General features: G+C 36.5%; 1 protein-coding gene across 5 annotated transcripts in view; it reads right to left on the bottom strand.

The window, feature by feature from the left end:
- Window positions 1-10,709: 10,709 nt before the first annotated feature.
- LOC145690665 (uncharacterized) overlaps window positions 10,710-25,075 on the bottom strand; it is a 120,843-nt gene continuing 106,477 nt past the window's right edge. For all 5 annotated transcript variants that reach the window (XM_081765785.1, XM_081765788.1, XM_081765786.1 and 2 more), the window contains 3 exons: window positions 22,313-22,573; window positions 13,076-13,270; window positions 10,710-10,996 (listed from right to left, as the gene is read on the bottom strand). In XM_081765785.1, the coding sequence (XP_081621911.1) occupies window positions 10,854-10,996; window positions 13,076-13,270; window positions 22,313-22,573 (599 nt within the window). In that variant the 3' untranslated portion in view covers window positions 10,710-10,853. The remainder of the gene's footprint in view (window positions 10,997-13,075; window positions 13,271-22,312; window positions 22,574-25,075) is intronic.

Here is a 25,075-nt window from a genome sequence, read left to right as displayed (position 1 = left end):
ATAGTCTTTATGTGGCAACAACGCAGAACAGCAGATAGGAGACTATACATTGGGACAGAAAGAGAGGGCTCTTTTTCCAGGAATTCTAAAAACCTTGTTCACCCCTCTGGACCTTTCCTTATTAATCTTCGCGACACGTGGTAGAGATTTATGATCCCTTCTGGCTAAAAACCAATGTTGTCTCGATTCCTTTTCTTTCTTTCCTTTTTCCTAGTTGAAATATATATATTTTTTTAAAATTTTTGTTGTTGTTAACTGAAAATAGGAAGGAAAGCTGTCTCCTTATTTTTCCGGACTTGTAACTACACAAGTTGATCGGAGGTACGGCAACACTGAGAGCGGTGACAGCTTAGGCGCGCTATACATTACGAGATCAATCCTAGGAAATATCTTAGGATTTATCTTCGGAAAAATGTTATGACATATCTTGTAGGAAATCTTACCCTTGTGTGCCATACACGTGAAGATTTTTCCTGTCTGGCCGAATGACGTATATCAACATTGTGAAATAGTTCTGTTTAATAAAAGTATAAAGTTGAAGAATTACTATGCTAACCACACTGCACATCCCACTGATATTAATATCAGGCGCTATATTGTTAAATTGGATACCTCTAAAAAAAAAAAAAAAAAAAAAAAAAAAGCGTAAGTCAGAAGGGTGCTGGTATACTTTTGGCGCACCACATTTTAGAAGATTTACAAGTAAAATTTAATACTTTGCATGAAAAGACATATTTATAAGAAACAAATTTTTTGGAAGCAACATAATTAAATACAAAGTAATACACCTGTATTTTATGTTTACAACTGTAGGGTTACTAGTGTAAAATCATTATAAATGTTTTAACGACGGTTAAAATAGGTGAGACAATGTTTAGCAGAAAGGGTCCAGCTATTTTTTTTAAGAAATGCTACAATTTCGGTAGTTTATATTCACATTAGTTTAGTTTAGGTTGGTTCAGGTTAGTTACGGTTATGTTACGTTAGATTATATTAGTATATTGGTCCAACACAATTTTCAAAAAGTGATAGAATTTCGCTTACTTCTATTAATATTAGGTTAGTTTAAGCTAGTTAACTTCATTAGGTTAGATTTAGTTAGGTTGTGTTAGGTCTAAGTACTTGCATCTTCCATTTCTTCTGTAAATTTTGTATGTTCTGCTTACTTCTGGACCCCTTCTGCGAAACTTTTACGTAAGTGAGTGCATATGAAAGTTGACCGGTGATACTATTTTCCACCACCGGTGTATTACTGCATAGTTTACAGAAGGTATAATTTATGTTTACGAGTGGAGCGCTACTACCACGATACCGTGACAAGTGCTATTCAAACTCTTATCATTGCCAAAACCCACTCGTTTTCACTACATCAACTGACGCGCCTGCTTCCTTCGCTCGCACCCCCTCACTGACGCTCGGAACCCCGCTTAGCCCTGCTCTGACTAGGTTAAATAGCATTCGTACTTTCTAGAAACAACCTAGCACAACTTGGTTTGCGTTTTTTGCACTATAGTTTTTATACTAGATATATATATCTTGATCCCGTATTTATACGCAAATCGTAAAAGAATTGTAGTTTATCAACAATTGCTTTTGTTGGTCCTCTTCAGGGATTTTATCTATGCTATGTAAGATATTTTCATGTCGGTCAACGCAAATCATTTGGAAAATAGTGACAAATTATAATTTTTCAACAATTATTTCGAGTGGTACATCTAAAGTAAACCTGCACGATCTGAAGATACCTCATCATTTGTGTTTTCATTTGTTTTGTTTTCACTTTCTCTCACCTGATGTCGCTTAAATCGAAATCTTAAGAATTTTCTTTCCGAAATAGAGCGTGCTCTAAACAAGAGAAATCTCATAGGATCGTTCAGAACACAGGAAATGACATGGGATCTGTTGCCATGCACGTTGAGATTTTGACTCTAGGATAAATCGTAAGAGATTTCCTAGGATCTATCTTATAGTGTATAGTCGACCTTACACGCTCGCGAGAACTAACCGAGGGTTGTGGGGGTGAAAAGAAGCAGTGGTTGGGGAAAGAGCCCTTTAATGCTGTCCCGATGTATAAGCAGGTAGTTTCTTTCATTCTCTGCCCCCCGCTAGTTCACGTGCGTGAACTCTGAGTTGTCCCCGCAGACGAAGATACCAATGGAATGCAGATTGACAGCAGATAAGAGCAAATTTAGTTTTCTCTCTCTTCATAGATCATAAAGATTTCATTGATTCTGCGTAAACATCTCGGCGAATCGTTACCTGTAGAGGCATATTGGAACTAACGATGTACGGAAGTTTCAGAAAAGCTCTCTGTGTTGTTTTCAAGTGAGAGAAGTGTTCATCTTGTAAAAATTGTTTTGAACTGTATAGTGAACTGAATAGCAAACTCGCTTATTTGTCGCATCAACTGACAAAAGTTTGCATAGAAATCAGAGGATTTACTCTATTGTGATGGATAGCGAACTACAAAATAGTAATACATGTGTAAGAAGAAAACGGTCGAGAATTCATTATTCAAAACTGCCAGAGAAAGAATCACGCCAAGGATCTGTTCTTCAAAGATATTGGAAGGAAAAAAGAAGAAAGCTTGAAGAGAGGTAGGTGTTAGTTTTTAAAGTTATTTGCGTAATATATTTTTCACGTGATAGCTTACTGTGTATGTATATAGAAAAATGCAATAGCGTATCCATGTTTTGAGTGTTCTGTAATAGTTGTGAAATTTCCTTTCCCCGCTCTATACACTACCAAATGGTAACCCATAAGAAAGATTTAGTTCGATAATCATTTGCCTCTGGTAAGCAGAGTTGCACTGTTGTACCTAGGTACTTCTGCACAAATTATATGTTCATTATTAATAATAATTGTATTAGAAGTAATTCTAGTGTTTAAAGTAGGCCCACCTGGAATGGCTCCTATGGATGTTAGCAAAGAATTCCTTATCTGAGTGCAATAATTCAGTGAGTAGATATTTTGAAACACATTTGTGCTTTGGTGTTATTTTTTCTGTCCTACTGAAAGGGACGTATATATTTGTAGTCCTTTAAAGATGTCACAATGACATTTATTTGGGTCAATTATAACACGATTCTGATAAACAATATCATCCACAAAGACTGTGGAGCGCCAAGTGCAGTTGATTGGAGAGGGATCGTCTGGCGGATCGTCTTATGTACAATTTACGTACAAATTACAACCTATTACTTGTACGAAAATGATAGTGGAATGTACGAAAATTTATTGTTGAGTTCTACGTTCCACGATTGTGCATGTAGGAAAAGATTATTGAAAATAAATGGTGATAATAAAATGAGCGATGAAAGGACATAGGCAACTATGCACTAACTTGGATTGGAACCCGCAACAGGCATATCTCGCGATCGCCGATCTAATATATTTGATTTGGACCGCTCGACCTTACCTGTCGACAAAGGAGCTTTCTATATTCAGTGATTTGGAAATTATATTGTACTCTATAGCAGGGTTAAAAGTGTATTTGAAAAGGTCACGCCGTCCCCCGTGCCTATCTTTGCCCATTGTAATTTTTTTAGAAAGTGAGGGGACGCCACAGATATTTTCTGGAAATGGGCGGACGGCGTCCCCCGCACTTTTATTCCTGCTCTGTAGGCTAAAGGATATGGATGATGAACGAAGTGAATCATCAGGGTTCAATTTGAGGACTACAAATTTGATATAAAACCGGGAAAACCCATGGACAAGAGTTTGTTCCCCCCAGAATAGTATTTCCTGGGATTGAAGAAGGGACTTCTTGCACCGTAGATGACATGAAAAGAGTACTTTGAAGCAACAAAACATTTTTCTGATAGTATATTCCAGCTTATGTTATTGAATAAATGAACAATGAAAATAAAATGAAATCTTTGAGTTTTACGTGTCACAGTTATGTCACGTAGGCTACAGGAGACGGTGATGATGAGAAATGAATGAAATAGTGAAATGAAGAAAGTGGGAGGAAACGGGAGAACACGAGGAAACCCACGCACATGGTGTTAGTCCACCACAAAGCTCACCTGGCACGAGCTGGAATCGAATCAAGAATTCCAAGCACAAGAGGTGAATGCTCTACCACTAAGCCACTTCGGCATCTGTATAATGAATTAAAGAGGTCGCGGACATAAGCTCACCGGCAAAAAACTCACCGGACATAAGCTCACCACTAATAATATAATTGTATTATAAAATAATTAATGCAATAAAGAATACAATAATGTTAACTAATTACATTTATAGCTTAAACTAATTAAATTACAAAGGAAAAGAAACCTGAATAAAATAAATAAACAATGGAAAAATGGCAAATGGAAAATATGACAAAAATAAGACTAGACTTTGAATATTAACATGAAGTAGATTTTGAATATTAAAATATAATAAATTGAAAACAGATTTGGACAAAAAGAAAAAAAAGATACTAGTTTCTTTTACTGAAGAAAGCAATCCAACCCCCTCCCCTGTGCTGAAACTTTCGGTGCAGGAAATTTTGCAGCACAGAAATATCGGTAAACGAAATTTTGGTGAAAGGGTATATCCTTGTTACTTCTTTTTCATTATGGCTGACAGTATCTGAGATATATTTCATTTTCCTTCTGGAAAACGTATGATGTGTATGAAGTGGTATTAAAATCCAGACTTTGACTAGTAGTAGGCCTAATGCAATAGAAAATAGAGCTATTAATGCTATATATCAGTTGTCAGATATCAGAATAAAATAATTAGGATATTGCACGGTTTAATGTGTTAAACGTGGGCAGGCTTTGAGGAACTTGTGATAAAATGCTCCGGATATTTAAATATTGGCTTTGACAGCTAGTAAGCCTAGTTCCTCAACAGAAAATAGGCTATACGACTAATATCATATAGGAGTTACCAGACATCAGATTAAAATATTAAGAATGTTGCAGAGTTCAAGTCTTAAGGCTGTCATCATATTTGTACACCAGTATTCATCAAATGAATCTCTTTCTTATTTACTGAGAACAAAACTACTACTTATGAAACAAAAAAAAAGCTTGGATCTTAGTAAATAAGAGAAAGATTTGTTTGAGTGTTGGTCTGCAAGCACGACGGCAGCACTAAGATGCAAGGTCTAAATACATCTGAGTATGATGAATACGTTAAAAAAAACAACGAGATTTTATTTTCAAAAAGAAAGCCTATCTAAATAATATGGAGATATTTTTACTTTCCCTTCGACACCCTAAAAAATAAAAATATTCATTTCTGGCAACTTTCTGTGAGTTAGTTGCGTGAGGCTACGAACGTGCCAAACTAAAGGATCTCGAGATATGGACATCTTATTATAATAACTGAAATTTCCACCTCTTTTTTTCTTTTTCTTTCCGACCAATGTTTGTTCCCTTCTAACAAGCAATGTTTTCCAAACGTCACACCAAATTTGCTTGAAGCTCCTGCAGTAAAGAAAGGAATCAAAATAAGACATATGTGTTTTTTGTATCGGCCAACGTGAGGGATGAAGGAGGCAAACACCCGGTTCGCATGTTATGGGGCGTTTGCCTCCTTCATCCCTCACGTTGGCCGATACAAAAAACACATATGTCTTATTTTGATTCCTTTCTTTACTGCAGGAGCTTCAAGCAAATTTGGTGTAACGTTTGGATAGAGTGATACAAAACCTTTTACGAAGGCCACAAGTAGTATCACACAATGCTGATTTGCTTGAAACATGAGCATACTTGTGGGACGTAGAACTGATGTGAATAGATCATGGGGCCCAGTGGTTTAGCGGTAGGACGCTCACCTTTGGAGCAGGAAATTCCTGGTTCGATCCCAGGTCACATAAGTGTGGTAGACAACGTCGTGTGTTTTCTAGGGGCCTTCCCGTACCCCTCCAAGGTCTCGTTCTATCAATTATGTCATAATTCATTTACTGTCTCCGTCTTCTTTAGCCTAAAATGCACAATTGTGGTCAGATGTAAAACTAGTAATTATATTTCATTGTCATTTACTTTACTTGAGCACAACTCCCTGAAACCCTGCTCGTTAACTTGGAAATAGCACTAAAATACATTTATTATTTCCCTTAGACTTCCTACGAATAGATATCTGTATATATTTGCAAGGAAAGTAGTGTTGACATTGCCGCTGATAATGTACAAACAAATAAAAATAAAAAAAGTGTAAGAGGTCCTAAGATCCAGCTGACAAGTGAGCTACCATTTCTCTTTTTCATGTTTTGCGAAACGAGTTCACATAGAATTTCATTTCATTGATAGTACGTGATAAATTGACAGTACAGCAACTCAAGTCTAATTTCATATAAGTTTCTTTCAGATCACAATCTTCTGTAAGAAGTGAATCTCTTCCACATCTTTCACATGACGTACTATCTGGGTCGAAGGAACAACAACTTGAAGCAGAAACTGTAAGGAGTCAAGAGTGTGCAGCGATTCATGTTCAAATGAATGAGATTGATGAAGCTCATGTGCCAGCATCTCGAACTACTGTTGAAGAGGAGTTACCTGAATTGTCAATTGAACATGAAAAATTGTTTAATGAAGCGCCAATTTCAAACAGCCGAAGATTAGTTGATCTAAGTATATTTGTAGAAAAGATTCGTCAGATACAAAGGCATTCCATTGAGTGTTCATTTGGGGGATATATGGTACATGAATCGTCTATACATTACGGTATTGTCAGTGTGTTAAAAGTTCAGGTGTTGTAAGGAATTGTGTCCAAAAAACATATCTGTTTCTACAGCCAACAAAGAAGCTGTTCACTTTGATGCAGTTTGGGAAGCACTAAGCATTGGTATTGGGTTTGCGCGAAGTGAAGAGTTTTTTGGAATTATGCAAGCTCCTTACATGTCCTACCCGATCTACCAGAAATATGAGGCAAGGTGTGCAGAAGTGATGGACAGTTTGAAAGTAGACGCAATACAAAAAGCCATTGTAGAAGAAAAGGCTGCGGCCATCACTAAGGGAAGTGTTGATGAAAATGGAAATGCCATGGTTACGGTTGTTGTTGATGGTGGGTGGTGCAAAAGATCTTATGGACATGGTTTCGATTCCAAGAGCGGCGTTGCCGTAATTATTGGTGAACAAACTAAGGCAGTAATATACGCGGGCGTCAGAAACAAATATTGTCTTATTTGCAAACTCTCTGAACACGAGAAAAAACAAGTCAAAGAGCACCATTGTCACAGAAATTGGAATTCTTCATCGTCGTCAATGGAATCAGATATTATAGCAGAGGGTGTAAGGTGGCTCGTTGAAGAACATGGAGTGTTATGCACTAATATTATTGCTGATGGCGACTCTTCGACGATAAGAAAGGTAAAAGAAGAAGTTGCTTTCCCTAGTAACAGACTTAGTGAAAATGTCGAATGTGCAAATCATGCAGTTAGAAATTTAAAAAAGAAACTAATTGCAATTAGTGAGAACAGCAAAGCATTTCCAGGCAAAAGTGGTTTACTAGCACGGAAACTTCTGAAGTCAAGAATAAATAGTATTGCAACAAGTATTCGTCGCAACATAAAATATGTTGGGTCCAAAACAAATGAGTTTACTGATGAAGAAATTAGCAAATTTAAACAGTCGATACATGAAATAGCATTGCACGAGTTGGGTGATCACACATTATGTGGAGATAAGAATGACTGCAATTTGGAAGGGGATGATAAAAAGCAAATCGAGTTGTTGAGAGAAGTAGGAATGTATACGCAAATACGTGAAGCAATGATACGATTAGTAGCATTGACCGATAGTCTGCTTTACAATAAAACCAACAATCCAGCAGAATCATTTATGTCACATGTATCTAAGTGTATTGGCGGAAAGCGTATTGATTTCGCTAGAGGCAAAAGCTATAAAAGAAGAGTCTCAGCTGCTGTACTGTCATTTAATAGTCCAGCACAACAGTGGCATGGAGACGTTTTTAAATCGAAGTACAGTGACAGAAAATGTTCACCACTCCAAAGACTACTAGTAAAGCGTGCGAAGAAACTAAGCAGAAATAGGCAATATAACTCGCGTAGACGGTTAATTGATGCATATGATGGAGATTCTGAAACAGTGGCAGAATCTCCAAAGCAACTTGAACGACAAGATTTGGATTACGGTGCATGCGATGCAAATCCTCAACAAATGCAGGCCCTGATTAGTGAATTTTTAGTAAATACATTGAGCGTGGACGAGAAAAAAAGAAGGGAGATAGAAGAGGACACAAGGATGCAAGCAAAATGTCAGAGATGGAAGGAAGAAAGAATGATACGTATAACTGCATCTAAAGTAAAAAGAATAGCTTGTAGACGGACTTGAACACTGTCAGCACCGCTGGTAAGGGCATTATTATACTCACCTACCTATTCAAACCAAGCCATAAGCTGGGGTAGAGAACATGAAACGACAGCAATTCAGAAATATGAAGAAAAAGTAGGCGTTACAGTAAGCAGATGAGGACTGTTTGTTGACCTAAAAAATCCTTTTCTGACTGCATCACCGGATGGAATTGTCCACACAGAAAATGAAGAAGACTACTTAGTGGAAATCAAATGCCCGTACAATGGACGTTACTGTTCGTCTATTGCTGAGTCCTGTCAAACTATTAAAAACTTTCCTCTCGCTATAGTAAATGAAGAGTTTCAACTTCCAACCTCTCACAGTTATTATTACCAAATTCAAACAAAGCTCGCTTGCGCCGATGTAAATCGCTGTGATTACGTTGTTTTTATACTTAAAGATCTAGCAATTGTAAGAATAAATCGTGACAGGGCGTTCATGTCCAAGATAATTAATAAGCTAGAATCATTCTATATGCATTGTATATTACCAGAACTAGTTGATTCCCGTGCACGTCGCTCTTTGCCTTTGAGAGAACCTGAAAGTATATTAGAAGCAAGAAAAAAGCAAAAAGAAAAAAAAAATGAAAGTTTGAAGTAAGGAATGTTTCATAGCATTCCTGTATTTACAATAAGTTTTAAAGAATGTAAAATAAGGATGATTTATAACTATTAAATTACTGTATTTGTAGATAGATTGGGAGGAAGGTGAGGGAGAGTGGTCAGAGTTTAGAGTACTGCGATTTAATAATTTAGGATACCTTGTTTTGTTTGCAAAATACTGAATTTACACCCAATGATAAAACAAACAAAAATGATTGTTATTTTAACAGTTGTGGTTTTGCTCTGTGGTGTAGAGATTTCTCATTATTTTTATATAATATTTTCGAACAATAATGAAACAGAAAATTACATAATAGGCCTATGTTCCAGTTTAATTTGTTTTGTTGTGTATTTGTATATATTAGGCTTACTTGACTTTTGTGTACTGTACTAAGCATGTAGGCAGATAAGGTTGTCTCATTTCTGACAGCAGCCAGTCTTGCCTTCCGCAACCCTTTCTTCTTCCGAACCATATGATCAGATTGTCAACTAACATAACTTCGAAGATATACACTCTCCACATTATTAGATGAACAATCTTTTCTCATTTCATAACTTGTTATCCTCCCCTACCAACTTTTGAAGGTCAGTGCGGAACAATGGTGTGAATGAATCAGGAGAGATTGTATCAGCAACTTCACGAGCAGGAAAAGAAACCCTGGCAATTCTCCAATACTTGAATTTGTGTTTATTTTTATATTATTCCCAGCGTTATCAGATTTATTTTTAAAATGTAATATTAATTAACTATAAGAGCTAGATTAAAAATAAAAAAGTGAACATGTAGTATTGGGGTAGGTTAACATCTGGAGAAAATTTGAACTGCATAAGACAAATAGTTTTCATAATATTTTGGAAAGAAATTCACCATGTTATTATATAGGGATTGATGATCTCAGCTCAAAACGTTAGACACGGCCTTAAGATATGTTACACCACGTTCTGTAATTAAATTACACAATCTGATTTAAAATTTTAGACTTACCGCATTCCAGTTGTGCAGTAGAAACCATAGTTTTAGGTAGCACTTCAAAATTTATAGCACATTTGCGAAAATAAACAATATTTATCAGTAATTCTGAGTTTCAATAATCAAATTTTGTTCCAGCTAGTGACGGTTCTTGAACGAATACACATCAGTATAAAATAAATTTTATCGATGTGACTTCTCTCAAGGGCCACCACTGGTTCCAACTTTATTTAATTGTTGTAAAGTTTCGCATTTTGTTGAAATTCTTGGCAATAAATATGTCAACTGTCATTAGTGTACAGACAGTTATAAAGCAAGAAATTTCGCATAATTTGTGTCTGTTACTCAACGTCAAAATCTGACTTATACATTTGAAATGAATATCAAAGAACAACGCATTGCGATGAAAGCTGCTGTATAACTGATTCGTTAGCGAGCTTTAAAATTGGTCTAATAATTCGTTAATTTGCTGGGGGAAATGGTTAATATTAAACTATTATCCATATTCGCCGGATTTACCTCCTCCTGACAAGACTTGACATCATTTATAATCAAAAAGGCGTGCTTGACTGTTTAAAGGAAAACCCTGAACGAGATTTCATATTTGTTGAATGAATCTTATTTTAAGTGCGATAAAAATGCTCTTTTTGTTTTTAGTCCTAAGACTTATGAACTGGATTGTGCATTTCCCATTTCAATTAGGTACTGGTAACAATGACTGGACTTTTATTTTCCTTTCCGAGCAACACGCATGTCAATAAGTACATACCCGTGTTTAATTATTGAAAACTTTCTAATATTAATAAATAATTAATATTTGAATACTGTTTTTATGCTTTTAATATTTCAATACAAACTTGACGGAGACCATTACTAACATCGTAATGCAGCACTAAGTGCACGAGAAAGTAGGTCGAAACATTACTTTCGATACAGTCATTCAGCATCACTTATTTCGATCTACTTTCAAGAATCTCTTATAGAGCAAGCACCAAAACACTCTACCAATAAGTCGTTCCACAGCTTTTCATTCACTTTTCGCCTCTCCTCTGGGATTTCCTTTTTTGGGGCTGGTTTTCCCACTACCCGTAACTCATTTAGTTTCTTCTCTGAAAAAATATAAATGTACATATATCAAATAAAAATTAATGAAAGATATCAAAATTCAGCTTAAATACAAATCACTGTAAATTATATGGATTATGTCAAGATTGTTTCCAAATTCTAAATTCAAATTATGGATACAAACACAAGCATTTTCTATTCTGCTAAACAGACATCTAAAACTTGATCCAAAAATATGAAAGATATGCAAAGCACATTTTGTTTTTATATAAAAGCCTCTCTGACTTAAGTCACTTATCAGTCATTCAATTATACATCAGCTCAACATGACAAAAGAAAATCAAAATGCGTCTGCTATTCACTGACAGTGTTGCAAGCATTAACTTTGCACATCATCCGTTGAGATCTTCAATGTAAGTACATTTCTATATTTCTGATTTTGATAGTATCCTATTGTTTAGTTCTTGCATTCAAACACAGCATTAATTTATAAACTTATACTAATGCATCTATTATAAACTTATGAGATGATAATTAAGTTTTCTCATTAGTATAACACAAATATTATGCAAAAACAACTAATAACATTAAAATCTATGCAATCTTAAAATAGCATATTTGTATTTTGTTCTTTACAAATCCATAGAATTTTTCCGTTCTCTTTCTAGAAATTTTATAGGTTAACCTTACCTGAGTATCAAATGCATACATATACACACACACGTGCAATAAAACTACAACTCTAAATCGTACTACCATATAAGACCACATGGAGAAGAGGTAAAAAGCAAAGAAAGATTTAAAGAACAAAAAAGCAGATATACAGCGTTCAAATGAAAACCAACTTGTCCCCACTTTCCCACCTTATCTGATGAAGTATTTAGCGAAAGTGCTGTTAGTGTACTTTGTGTTGGGTGATGATGTTTTCACTATTGTCATGTACACTAATGTCCAAAATTATTGTCGCATGTCTATAAATATGTTATTGTAGGAATATAATTTGATAACGAATTCGTCCGGTATTTCTTACAACGTCAGTATGTGTATAATCGGCAAAGACATGTATGTGGCAAATTTCACGTCAAAAGAGCAGTAAATAAGAACAATAAAACGAAAATAGAACTTCCTTGTCCATTTAGCAACATTTTGTTTTACCCATTCTAATTTTCGGATTTATAATTCTTTTCCTATGAAATTTACCACAAATACACATTTCCCGATTATACACATAGTATCAGTATTAAAAGTACCCTGCAAAATAATTATCAAATTATATTCTTACAAAAACACAGTTATAGATATGCGACAATCATTTTGGACATGAGTGTACATATACATATAAAGGGTGTAACAAAAAGGTACGGTAAACTTTCAGGGGTGGATTGGTTATGGGTAGACAAGCAAAAAGTTTACGTGACCATATGTCAGGAAAATGCATTGTTACAGGGTTACGGCCATTGAGCCGTCTGATGATGTGAAATAGTCCCTTAATGTGACTCAATTTAAACATGAATAGCTCGCCCCCTAATTAAGCTAGAAAGGTAAATTTGGTATCAATGTGTTTCTGAAGGATGAAGTTTTCGACTGATATGTACTTCATGTATGTGGAGGGTATCACGGTGGACGGGGGAGGGTAACTACGTGATGCAAAAGACAAAAAAATGGGGTTTCCCTTCCCCGTCCGCCGTGGTACCCCCACACATATGAAATACATATCGGCGGAAAGCTTCATCCTTCAGCAACACATTGACACCAAAATTATCGTTTTACCTTAATTAGGGGGTGGGTTATTGACGTTTAAATTGAGCCACATTAAGGGGCGACCAGAATATGACTATTTCACAGCATCAGACGGTTCAATGGCCGTAACTCTGTAACGATGCATTTCCTGACATATGGTCATATCAACTTCTTTGTTTGCCTACCCATAAGGAATCCACTCCTGAAATTTTGCCGTACCTTTTTGTTACACCCTGTATATATGGCCGCTGATCCTACAGGGCTGCTGAATAAAAGAAATCATTATTTTTTTAAAAAAAAAGTTATTTTCACAAAAAAATCCTTTTCTGGAAAGAAAAAACTTCATCTCAAAAAAGCAATCCTTTCTACATCTCTATACTTACGATCGTATTCACTCAAATTTGCTTCCTTTGACCACTGTCCTAGAGATCTTACATAAGTAAAGTAATCAGAATCAATACCCAATCCAGCTGTAAAATCAGGATTCTTCTGCTCAATGAGATAAAGCAGTCGAATAGACAAGCGCACATTCATGTCTCGTCTCTTCTCAGCTTTTTCAGCAAGCCACAAGAACATATCTGTAATGAAATAAACCACAAAATCGCATAATAAAAGAGGTAAATTGGTATACACAAAATAAGATAATCATACATCAGCTGGTATTTACTAATGTTTTACCCACAAATTATCAGTAATGACAGGAAAGAAGATGTTTTGAGTTCATTACTAATAAAATATTTTCGTCAATCACATATTACCGTAACCACGACATAATAAACGATATATCTGTTATTAGATTCAGTAGATTTTCAGCAGTTCGTTTCGTTAGTTTTATGATACTGAATCTATTACTTTACAGAAGGTCGCTTTATCCTTATGATAGGTACTAGTACTATAGGTGCCGTCAGAGGTACTACGTAACTTACACGTCACACGTGAAGTAAGATTGTCTGCGATTATCATGTCTCCAAAAATGCATCCGCCCTGAGAGGGTTACGTAGTACTATTTTCCGACACAGACTATAGGCATAACCAAATTGAAAACAGCGTAAGTGTAAAGGTTTCGCAACGACACAACTCTTGAAGGACACAACACTCGGTCAAAAGCTGAAGAGGAAACAATTAGAAGGTTCGTGCGATTTACTACTGTGGACGGAAACAGCACGCACAGTGAATTCGCATATGCAAGAAAAGTTTCTTCATAAATTTTATGATGGTGGCCGATTTCTGTACCATGGGGAAGTTTCCTACACAGAGTGGCATGGGAAGGAAAATGCTATTTTCTATATACAGTACGTCTTAGATTTCATATACCGCCACATGCTCCTGCTTTGTGTGACTGAGAACGTCCTAAAGACAAGACCAGAAGCCGCACCGCCAAAACACCAGCAGCCTACATGGCTTGTATGGAACAGGAGACAGGAAACAAAACTATCTCATTTAGACACACCTCAGTTATATCGCCAGATGGATCACTCATGGACTTTCGTGCTTTTGGTGTATTAAAATGAAAGATCACAAAACGTCGAGCAATAACATTTGAGAAACTTTGAAAAGTATGCAAAGGACGAGTGGGCTAAACTAGATCAGGGCTGTGCTTAATACAAGCCTCCTTCAATGAAAGTTCCGATATCATGCAATTGTTCATCGCCAAGACTATCATACTGAACACGATCGGTAGTGGAAAAAAGTTTTACAGTCTCGAGAAAGCGAGTACCACACCATAAGGACGAAATGATATCCGTTGGAGAAAAATATTTTCCAACGAAACCTTTCAGGGAATAAGGATGCAATAGATACGCCATTCACAAAAGATTTACATATCTCAGAAGACTGTGGAAAATGTTTTAGGACCGTTTCTTCTATAGTAAACTAGGATCCCTTCTTTTTGTGGATACTATATTCAACAGAGATAAAATGATAAAATATAATCTACTTTCGAAGTCAAACGAAACAAACTCCGATCTGGTGTATCTGCACTTTTTAGATCTTCCATGCCACACTTAAAAAATAAAATAGATAAAAGGCATTTAATTTTATACAAATTCTTTCATACTCTGGGAAAATCTACTCAAAAATCGAAAATGAAGCAGAAACTCAAAATATTAAGAGGGCACGGCATTAGACAAGCTGCTCGCAACTATTCAACGTGTATAACTGGTTTCGAAACAAAAATCTGAAACATTTTTAACATTACAGATTCATTATCATCGAGTATAGCCTTCCCATCTTACAAGGTATATTCACGAAGTGTCCCCTCGGGATTTATGTGAAATGGATTCAAATGCAGTTCTCCGCGGCCCAATGTGTATTGTACTAATTTTAGCGGCCCATAACGGTAATTTGTATATTTGTGGGCCTTCATATATATCCGGAATTCAATCATGTTCGCTCGGACACAAAATTGCTTTTAGTTTCTTTAGATGTAACTGAACATGAATGTAGGCATATGCAAAACAAATTGGATCAAGCACTGCTTCTCTGACACATTACCCACCTCAGTCGCCATCTGGGATCCTCATATTGGATTCAACTTTCGGTTTTTGAAATGGGAATAGGTGCAAGTGATACATCAAATTTATTTACAATGTTCTTGGAAAGTTACTGGTGTAATGAATTTTACCGTTGCTTGTACCAACGTTGCATGTTAAATTCCTCCAAGCACTTTGCGAAAGGACACTACAGAGTAATATCAGGTACTCTTACATTTTTAATGTTGACAAATCAAAATAATTTCTAACTGGAAAACTACTGTAGGTATAAACAACATTGAATTCCGGATATATACCCATAAATATGCAAATTACAGGTATGGGCCGTTAAAATTAGTACAATACACATTGAGCTGCGGAGAACTGCATTTGAATCAATTTACACGAATCCCGCGGGGACACTTCGCGAATGTACCTTGTTAGAAATAATGAAAAAGGTCACATTAATTTCCTGAGTGCAGACATGTTGGCTTTGTTTCTAGAATAACACAATTTTTGTTACACTTCTAGGTTCAGTGAAGATTCTGAAGACTCCAGACCGGAAAAGGTTGAGAAATTCTGCTATACAGAATGTTTCCGTAAACTTGGATACGACTTGGAGAGATGATGGACAATGATAAAAAGTAGTTTTACGAAACAACTATCCGGAAATGCGTTGGTTCACAGCTATACCTCGCAAAAATTTTGCCGGAACGATACAAAAGTTGTCATAACTGGAGAAGAAATTGTCAGATTGAGGTCCGATCAAAGAAATTATTATGTTGTTTGTCCTGGATTCCACTACCGTAAAATTGGATGAGGAGTATTGGCGCTGCAAGGATAGTCTCACAGGAAAGTAGGATATTTCTGGACTTAAAGCGACCGTTGCCTTATTTCACTTTGTCGTCCTCATGTAATGTTTTTGTTTGGAAAGTTGTCTGTTCCGTGAACATATGGTCCTAGCGACAAGCTGCTTGGGCGTAATGCGAAATGCGGACACTGAAAATGGCATTGGATTAGTTTAACTTTTGTCGCGTACTACAAAAGCAGAGCATGAGCGTCACGCGTTAAACTTAAGATTTCATTTACAAGCTGAGTACGTAAAAAAGGAAGTAAGAAAAACATTATGCACAACTGACTTACGGCGTTGCCCTAATCACGGATTCAATCTACAACATGGCACAAACACTCTGTCATTCAAAGCATGTGTACGAATTTACTATAGGAACAATGTTTGCACGCCCTCTTCAGTGCAATTCTAAGAGCGAATCATCTCTTGTCGGGTATAGAGCTCCCTCGTGGCTAATCGGTTAGTGTACTCGCCTTTGAAGACCGGGTTCGATTCCCGACAGGAGTTAAGCTGTAGGTCCACGTCTCATATAGCCTCGTTGCTGAAAGGAACGCAAAACTCAAGTCAAATCAAAACCTTGTCAGGTATATTGTGAGATGTTTCGTTCTCTACACTGGAGAAGGCATGTTGGTAGTCCTGTAGTTAGTCATGAAACACTACTGTGACGAATGCATCCTTCTATGCAGTCTGTAGTAGAGAGATTACTTTAACATTGAAATAGAGTTCAAGCTTGAAGAACTTGGAAACGATAATGAAACCCAATAAAGCTTATCGGAACAGGTATCCACAAAGGAGGTATATCCAAAGCACTCTATGTTTTCCAAACTTTCCAGTGTATACGGAAAACCAGACACTTGCGATTAAAATTTCAATACTGAAAAGATGAACTACTACAGGATGGTCCAGAAGAGGGCGTACCCACCCTCCCATTACTTCTTCGAAGACAATGTTAATGGACATTCTTACCTGGAAATGCTTAATGAGTGGTTGATGCCTCAACTGGAAGAAAATGGTATCAAAGACACTGTTGTGATAGAGCAGGATGGAGCACCAGCGCACTTCGCGATTCACGTGCGCAATTACCTGAATCAAACGTTTCCTGGCCGCTGGATTGGAAGAGGTTGTACATCTTCACCAGCTCCCTTTGCCTGGCCTCCAAGAAGTCCCAATCTAACGACACCAGACAATGCTCTCTGGGGTTTCATAAAGCAACAAATAAGAAACACTTGATATCACACGACGCAGGAATTACGAGCAGCTGTGGAACACACCTTCACCCTCGTGACTCCGGAGTATCTCCGCAAAACATCTGCCAAAACTTGGCGCAGAATTCAGCTGTGTTACCACATGGATGGTGATCATACCGATATTTATGATTCTTAAGACTTCAACTGTGTACAGACATTCTACCGTAACTAACACTATACTGCTGAAGCCAAAGGGGGATACGCCCACTTCCGGACCACCCTCTAGACTCCTGACTTTGAAGAAGTGGAGTTTGATCGTGCGACAAAAACAACCTTGAATAAGCACTCGGGACTTAGCACATGAAATGAAGGTGGTGCACAATACTGTTTAGAAAGTACGTACTGCATCAACAACAACTAGACTTCTATCATCCACAGACAGTCCAGCTACCACCACATTGTATTCACTGAACGTACGCACGAGGGTGTCTTAAATCAGAAGATGGTAAAATAAAAATTACTTCCAATGGGAAAAATTAGTTAACTTTTCCTGGGGGTCCGGACCAGCCGACGCCGAAACCATACTTTTCTGTAAATTTAGTCCAATTTTAGGATTTTTTTTTTTTTTTACGAATTTTAATACAATTTATCCTCGTATTGAATTTGCCCCCCTCCCCCCCAAAAAAAAAACTTTTAAATTCCTTCCGAAATAAATTTCTGTGGCTGAATGGCTAGTGCAGCGTTGTTTGGCAGATTCAGTTTTCATCTTTGTGTTGTTCACAGGCGAGGCATGCTCAACGGAAGAAGACGGTGTACATAATAGCTGGAACACTAATGCGTAGACCAGCGCAAACTTTCACTCTATAGTTGTGAAGCGTCATAAACAGAGATTTGCAATAAACGTACGAGTGATCAGTGATCAGCTAATAGGCCAGTATCTTCTTCTATCCAAATTGGGTTATTAGAGAACGTCCCGCTTGGTAGGCATTAACGCATGAGGTTGAACATGGGGAGGACTCAGCTGTTCATGACGCTCTTGATTATATCGAGTACTGCCACAAATTCTGCCTCAAATATCACCTCTATAAAAAGTCGAAACAATTTTAGTTGGTACAATTAATATTATTGGTTTTTGAGTACTGATATTCAACACTACTTTTCAAGTGAAAAAAATTCAATATTGTCAATAAGCAAAATAGGCTGGGGACTAAACGAAAATACACGAACAATCATCAGCTTGTACAACGCTGGACTTGATGCACCAACAATATTCAGACTCCTGGAAAAAGTCTAGACTTCCAGGACAAAAACAGGCCACGGCAAGAAACGATGAGGTTAACACACGGTAACCAAAGTCTGGCAGGATATTATGTACAAATTTCATAAATCATTAGAGCCTAAAAAACCAGAATCTCCCGAGATCCTATGCGAAATTAAAAATCATGGATAATGAGACGAAAATATTTCCAAAAGATAATGTTATATTTTACGATTATACTGCAATGCATGTCTATTACTGTAGAAAAGGACAGCTTGTAAATCCAACTTCGACTCTCACAAGAAAGAAAGAAAACAATCAAAGCCCTTGTAAACCAGGTATACTACGAACTGCTATTGTCAGATCATAATTATAATTTATTGCATCCGTTCATCGTCATATAACAAAACTGGACATGTCAGTTTTACATACACTGTATACACTAACATACATACAATTATTATATATGCATTATTCTAAATTCACCCGGAATCAACAATACATTTACGAACAGTGGTTCACTATCTCATGTTGTCTCTTCTATCAGTGTCCATCATCCCTCCAAGTTCTACCCAAGGTCATGGACACCTCTATATTTTGAACAGTCTCACACACACAACTTATTTTCAACCTCACTTTACAGGCGACAGAAACTGTCTGGAAGACACAAACGAAACAAAACTTTCTTATTTCCTCCCTTGTTACATTTTGAAGTTTTCATTTAACACAATATTCAGAGTTTATCGCAGTATTTATTATTTTGATAAAATTTACTTTCTCAATTTTCCTTAAGGAAAAGTTGTGTCCAAGTATTGAGTTTATTGTAATGTGGGTTCCTATGACCACGGCATGGAGCGTCCTCAGGTTGTGTATTGAGGAGAAAACCTCTAGATATAGAGCTTAGCTGCGAATATATTGAATAAGGGTTGTTCTCCAGCTTGCGCGTTTGGTGCAATTCTAATAACCCTATCCTGTAAAAAAGACACTCGTTCAGGAACATTCACAAAAACATCGGACCACGACTAGTAACTTGGCATGACTTCACCAAAGTGAAATGAATATGAGATTTGGAACATGCAATATAAGAAGGCATGCTTGTTAAAATCCGTAACGAGTGACTTAGAGAAACACAGGATGGACCTAGTAGGAGTTCAGAAAATTAGATGGAAACTTTTTTTTTTTTTAAAAAAAAAAAGAAAATACAAATCACCAACTAAGAACAGGGACTTTTGTTCACAAACGAATAATATCAACAATTAAACGTATTGAATTTGTTAATGATAGACTTCCTTTTATTACTCTTCATAGGCGGTGCTATGATGTTATAGTTCTAAATGTACATGCCCCAACAGCAGATACAAATGATGATATGAAGGATATTTTATACGAAGAAGCAGAATATGTATAACTCTCGCGATACCATATGCATACTATTAGGGGATTTCAAAGCAAATGTAGGACAAGAGGATATTTTCAAACAAATCATAGGGAATGAAAGTCTACATAAGAAAAGTAATGACAACAGCGTTAGACCCGTGAACTTTGCAACGTCTAAAACCTTTATTGTGAAGAGTAAAAAATTCCCACATCGTGACATTCATAAAGATACTTGGACCTCATCATATGGAAAAACAAATAATCAAATTCATCACATTTTAGTAGATAGAAAAAAAAATCTAGCATAATTGATGTTCGCTAGTTTAGAAGAGCTGACTGTGACACTGATCACTACCTAATAGCAGCAATTATAAGAGAGAGATTATCGTTCAAAAAAGGAAATCATTAGCATCTGAAAACAAAGAAGTTTGATTTAAAGAAATTAGAGAGGGTTTGGCGAGAAGAGAATATCAGATTGAAATGTCAAATAGACTCTCGGTTTTAGAAAATTTGGAATTCACTAGTGTTGAGGATACTTGGATTAGGGAAAGCTTTCTTCGAGGAACGATAAATCCCGCTACTTTCCTGGGCTTCACGCTCACCTGATATACAGCCCATCAAACACATATGGGATATGGTTGGTCGAAACGTTGATCCTTTAGCAGACAGGGTCGATGTCTTGTGCATTCGCATGTAAGCAACATGAAAGGCGATCCCCAGGAACACATTCAACGCATATCTGATTCGTTGCCACGTCGTAGAAGCTATGCAGCACGTGAAGGCTTCACGCCATTATCAAGGTTAGAGATCTTGTATAGTTAAGTTGTATTTATTTCTGCAGTGGTGTAAGAATCTATGGAATAAATTTCATTCCACTTATCGCCTTTCATTTTGTTAAAAGTTTCACAAACAACAATGCAAACTTTATAATTCTCTGTTCTCATAGAAGTGGAAATGATTCACTTTGAGTAAGAACTTTTCACAGGAGACATCAAATCTAAAGAAAATTGAATTAGATGCTTCCGAACGAAAGAGAACCCTACACTTAATCGCGAAGAATCTCAACCAATAAATGAGTATATTACAGGGTTTGTCCAAGAAGTAATAAGACTTGCCTCCGAGCAGCGCTCCAGTCGCCACCAAAGTGCTCTCAATGGATGGTGTCGGTGGTGGGAGTCTTACCTAAGCATCGCACCGCGTGGCAGTCGCTTCTGAGCAGTGAGAGAATGGGGATCGATCGTTACGCAGTGTTTTTTTTTATTATTATTATTATTATTTTAAAATTTTATTTTATTTTATTTTATTTATTTATTTTTATTTATTTATTTATTTTTTTTTTTTTTTGTCACGGGATAAAAAGCGAAAAATGGAGCTGACGATAAAGCAGCGATATGCCAACAAATTCTGCGTTCGCTTGGGCAAAACTGCTTTAGAGACTCTTGCCTTGATCGAGCAGGCCTACGGAGACAATGCCATGTCGAAAGCCCGGATTTTTCGCTGGCATAACGACTTCAAAGACAGGTGAAGACAGTTGAGGACAAAGATCGATCTAGACGCCCTTCGACGAATTCTTCGGATGAAAGCGTATCAAAGGTGAAAACTCTTGGACTCTGATGGTCGGTTCGGTCTGCGATTAACAGCGGAAGAACTTAACATGTGCAAGTCAACGGTACACAACATTGTAACCGACAATTTGAACATGAGAAACGTCTGTGCAAAATTGGTGCCAAAAGTGTTGAGTTGACAAAAACAACGACGAGTTGACGTGAGCCATGAAATGGTAACGGTTGTGGAAAGTAAAGCAGACTTTTTCCTGTTCCCCAAAGTGAAAACCGCCCTGAAGGGTCGCCGTTTTGATGACGTTGACGCCATCCAGAAGGCCGTAATTAAATCTTTAAAAGGCATTTCGGAAACTGACTTCCAGAGAGGGTATGAATCATGGAAATCGCACTGGCAGTGGTGCATCGACGCCCAAGGGGACTATTTTGAAGAATTTTGAGTTGTTAAAATCGGATGAATGAATTCCTGTTTATAGACTGAGTCTCATTACTTCTTCGACAAACCCTGTATACACAGGTCCCTAAATTAGCAGACATAAATTACAGTGGAGATTCTTTGTGACGCCAGAAAAAGAGTATCGTATGCATATGTGTCTGCAAACGTGACGATAGGTTATTAGATGGTTCTAAAGGGCACCCATTATTATTCGGCCGAAAGAATGACGGTGAAACAATAGTAAGAGTTGATGCAACGCAAACAACTACGAACTGACGAAGTGAACCTAATAAAACTAGTATTTGCTCAGAAGTATATGCATGTTGCCATGAAAATCACGAGAGAATTCAATGATCTGCAACTCTGGTTGTATTAAAGCATTTATAATTATAATACATCTATACGCATTGTTACATGTACACTTTGTATTTTAAATTATTCGTTCTCTTTTCTATTCTAATTTGAACAAATTATCCACCTACCAGTTTTCTCTTTCATGTGATTAAAATCGTCCAAGAGAAGATTAATAAGTTTCCGGACTACGTAACGTCTACAGGAGCATTTCTCATCTTTGAATTTTCTTTTGAAGGGAACAGCCCGCCACGTTGTGCCAAGAGTGTAGTATATAAAGCTTGAATGTACGAATTGAGTCAGACGCTTTGTCACCACTTGCGTGCTAATCCATGATCTTCCATGCAAATTGGCAGACATTACTGCCATCAATACCTGCAGCGCACACGTATCTGAAATAAGTAAATAAATGAAAGTTATTGCATTGAACGTTATTAACGACATGAGAATTAGGTAACTGTTACACACACAACAATACTAGAATACGTATCTTTTCATCAAAAGTTGGGCACACAATGTTGGAGTAATTATAGACACTATCAATTTAAAGTTAATAAATTATTATTAATGAATGTAACAACTATCTACAGTGAAAGCTACGTATGTTGACACACTTGGTTCTTTTTTTAAAAAAAGTCCAAGTTTATAAAAGTTTCCAAATACGGAGTAATCCTAGAAGATGATCTTATAGGAAGCAGAGCCCAAATTAAGGAAATGCTGAGACAGAGTTTGAGTTTTTGTGTTTTGAAATGAAATCTTTGTTTAACGTCCTACGATTATGCCCTTTCGGCTAAGGGAGACGGGTGATTAAGGCAAGTGAATGGTGATGGAAGAGTTGATAAAATGAGAATGTGGGAGGAAACGGAAGTACCCTCAGCAAACTCACGGACACTATGTTGTCGAGCACAAACTTACTTGGCCGGAAATCGAACGAGGAACCCCACGCACCAGGTTTGTGTATGTGTGTTTTACGTCCTTATGTATCAAGATTATGAAGAACAGGACTTACTATTGACCTGGACTCTAAAGCACGACCGGTGCAATTGGTGGATGCACAGACGATGATGTAAGCTCGATTTTCAGAGCATATGCCGTTTCTCACATTATTTTATCACGAACAGAGTTGGATTACACGACAACGACATTGGTCCCAGCCAGTGATGAAAATTTTCCGATTCACAAAAACATACTCCACTTATTCCTACATTATTGTTTAGTCAAGATGTGAGATGGAAAATTTTCTTTCTATTTTTCCGGAAAATTTTCCGTTCTTAACAAATATCAGTGATTAACAATTCGTCAGTATTCATAAAATTGATTGAATTCATATATAGAAATGTTAAAAAGTGAAAGATCGTTTAAAGAATCTCAAAATTTTCATGGCTTAAACAATTTTCAGTACTATGTAGGAACAAGTGAAACAATTTTTCATGAATCGAATGAATAAGTGGATTATGTTTTTATGAATCGGAAAATATTCATGACTTTTAATAAATTGAAATTAATGGGATATTTGTACTCTACGAACTCGAGGTGTGTTCTCTGCACTTTGCATACACACACACACACACACAGAGAGAGAGAGAGAGAGAGAGATAGTTGAATTGAGTTGATTTTGAGTTTAACGTCCCTTTCAACAGCGAGACTATATAAAACGGTACAAACTGATTAATGTGGAATCCGAACTATATGAGCTCCCGCTGGGAATCAAAGCCAGGTTCCCCATGCCAAAGGCGCGTATGCTAACCGCTTAGTAACGAAGAACTCGCAGAGCGAGAGAGAGAGAGAGAAACACTGTAAAATTTTATTTCACAACTTGAAATTAAAAATTTTCCGGTTCCCGAAAGCTAATTGGAAAATTATAATTTGTTGCTGACTAACTTTCCTCTACTGAAATTCAATTTTGTAGCTCTATGTGCAGTTAAATATAGTGGAAAATTTTCCACCTAACATCACTTTACATAATATCCAAAATTGTCAGGCCTATGAAAAGTGTTTTCCACTTGTTTCTACATCGTGATGAAAAGTTTTCGATCTATGAAAATCCCTCTCACTTGTTTCTACACATCAATAAAACTTTCCGATTCACAAAAAAGTTGTTTACTTCTTGCTTCAAAATGATGAAAACTTTCCGACTCATAAAAAGTTCTTCAATTTTTCCATATAAGGCAGAAAATATTTGGATTCATGAAAAATTGTTTAACTTGTTCCTACATAGTACTGAAAATTCTAGATTCTTTATACGACCTTTCTCAGATTCTTTAAACGATCTTTCACTTTTTAACATTTCTATACATGAATCCAATCAATTTCATGATTGCTGAGGAATTGTTACTTGATTACTGATATTTTCTAGAACGGAAAATTTTCCGGAAAAATATAGCGGAAAATTTTCCGAAATGGAAAATTTTCCACCTCACATCATCCAGCCAGGTTAGAGAGATGTCGAAATTAATAAAGTTTTGCTGTGTATAGTAGTAAAAGCAAACTTTAATAACACAAAATAAAATAATAAGAAGAACAGTTTCTGATCTTGTTTGACGAGCTTTCGCAACACGAAGTTTATAAAGGATGGGGTCCTTTATTGAACAATGATCTAAAGCATTACCTTGGTCAGGCTGGCTACAAAAATTATGGAAAAAAAATCAGTTTTTTTCTGGTATTCCAGAATATTTTTTTGAAATTTTTGCTGATACGTTATCAGCTACACAATTTCCAATGTTGATGAAAAAAAATCATGATAATAAATACGTAAAACGGTAACGATGACGATAACGATAAAACGATGATAAATATGTAAAATATTTTTCCCTAGTCCAGTAAAAATATGAATAATATAAAAACAAACATAATGTGTTTTATTAAGAAATTACAGAATATTAATTTAATAAAAT

Source organism: Thermobia domestica, chromosome 7 (assembly GCF_964235325.1).
Source record: "Thermobia domestica chromosome 7, izTheDome1.hap1.1, whole genome shotgun sequence".
NCBI lineage: Eukaryota > Metazoa > Arthropoda > Insecta > Zygentoma > Lepismatidae > Thermobia > Thermobia domestica.
The sequence above is the reverse complement of the archived record's forward strand: the minus strand, read 5'-3'. Positions and strand labels throughout refer to the sequence as shown.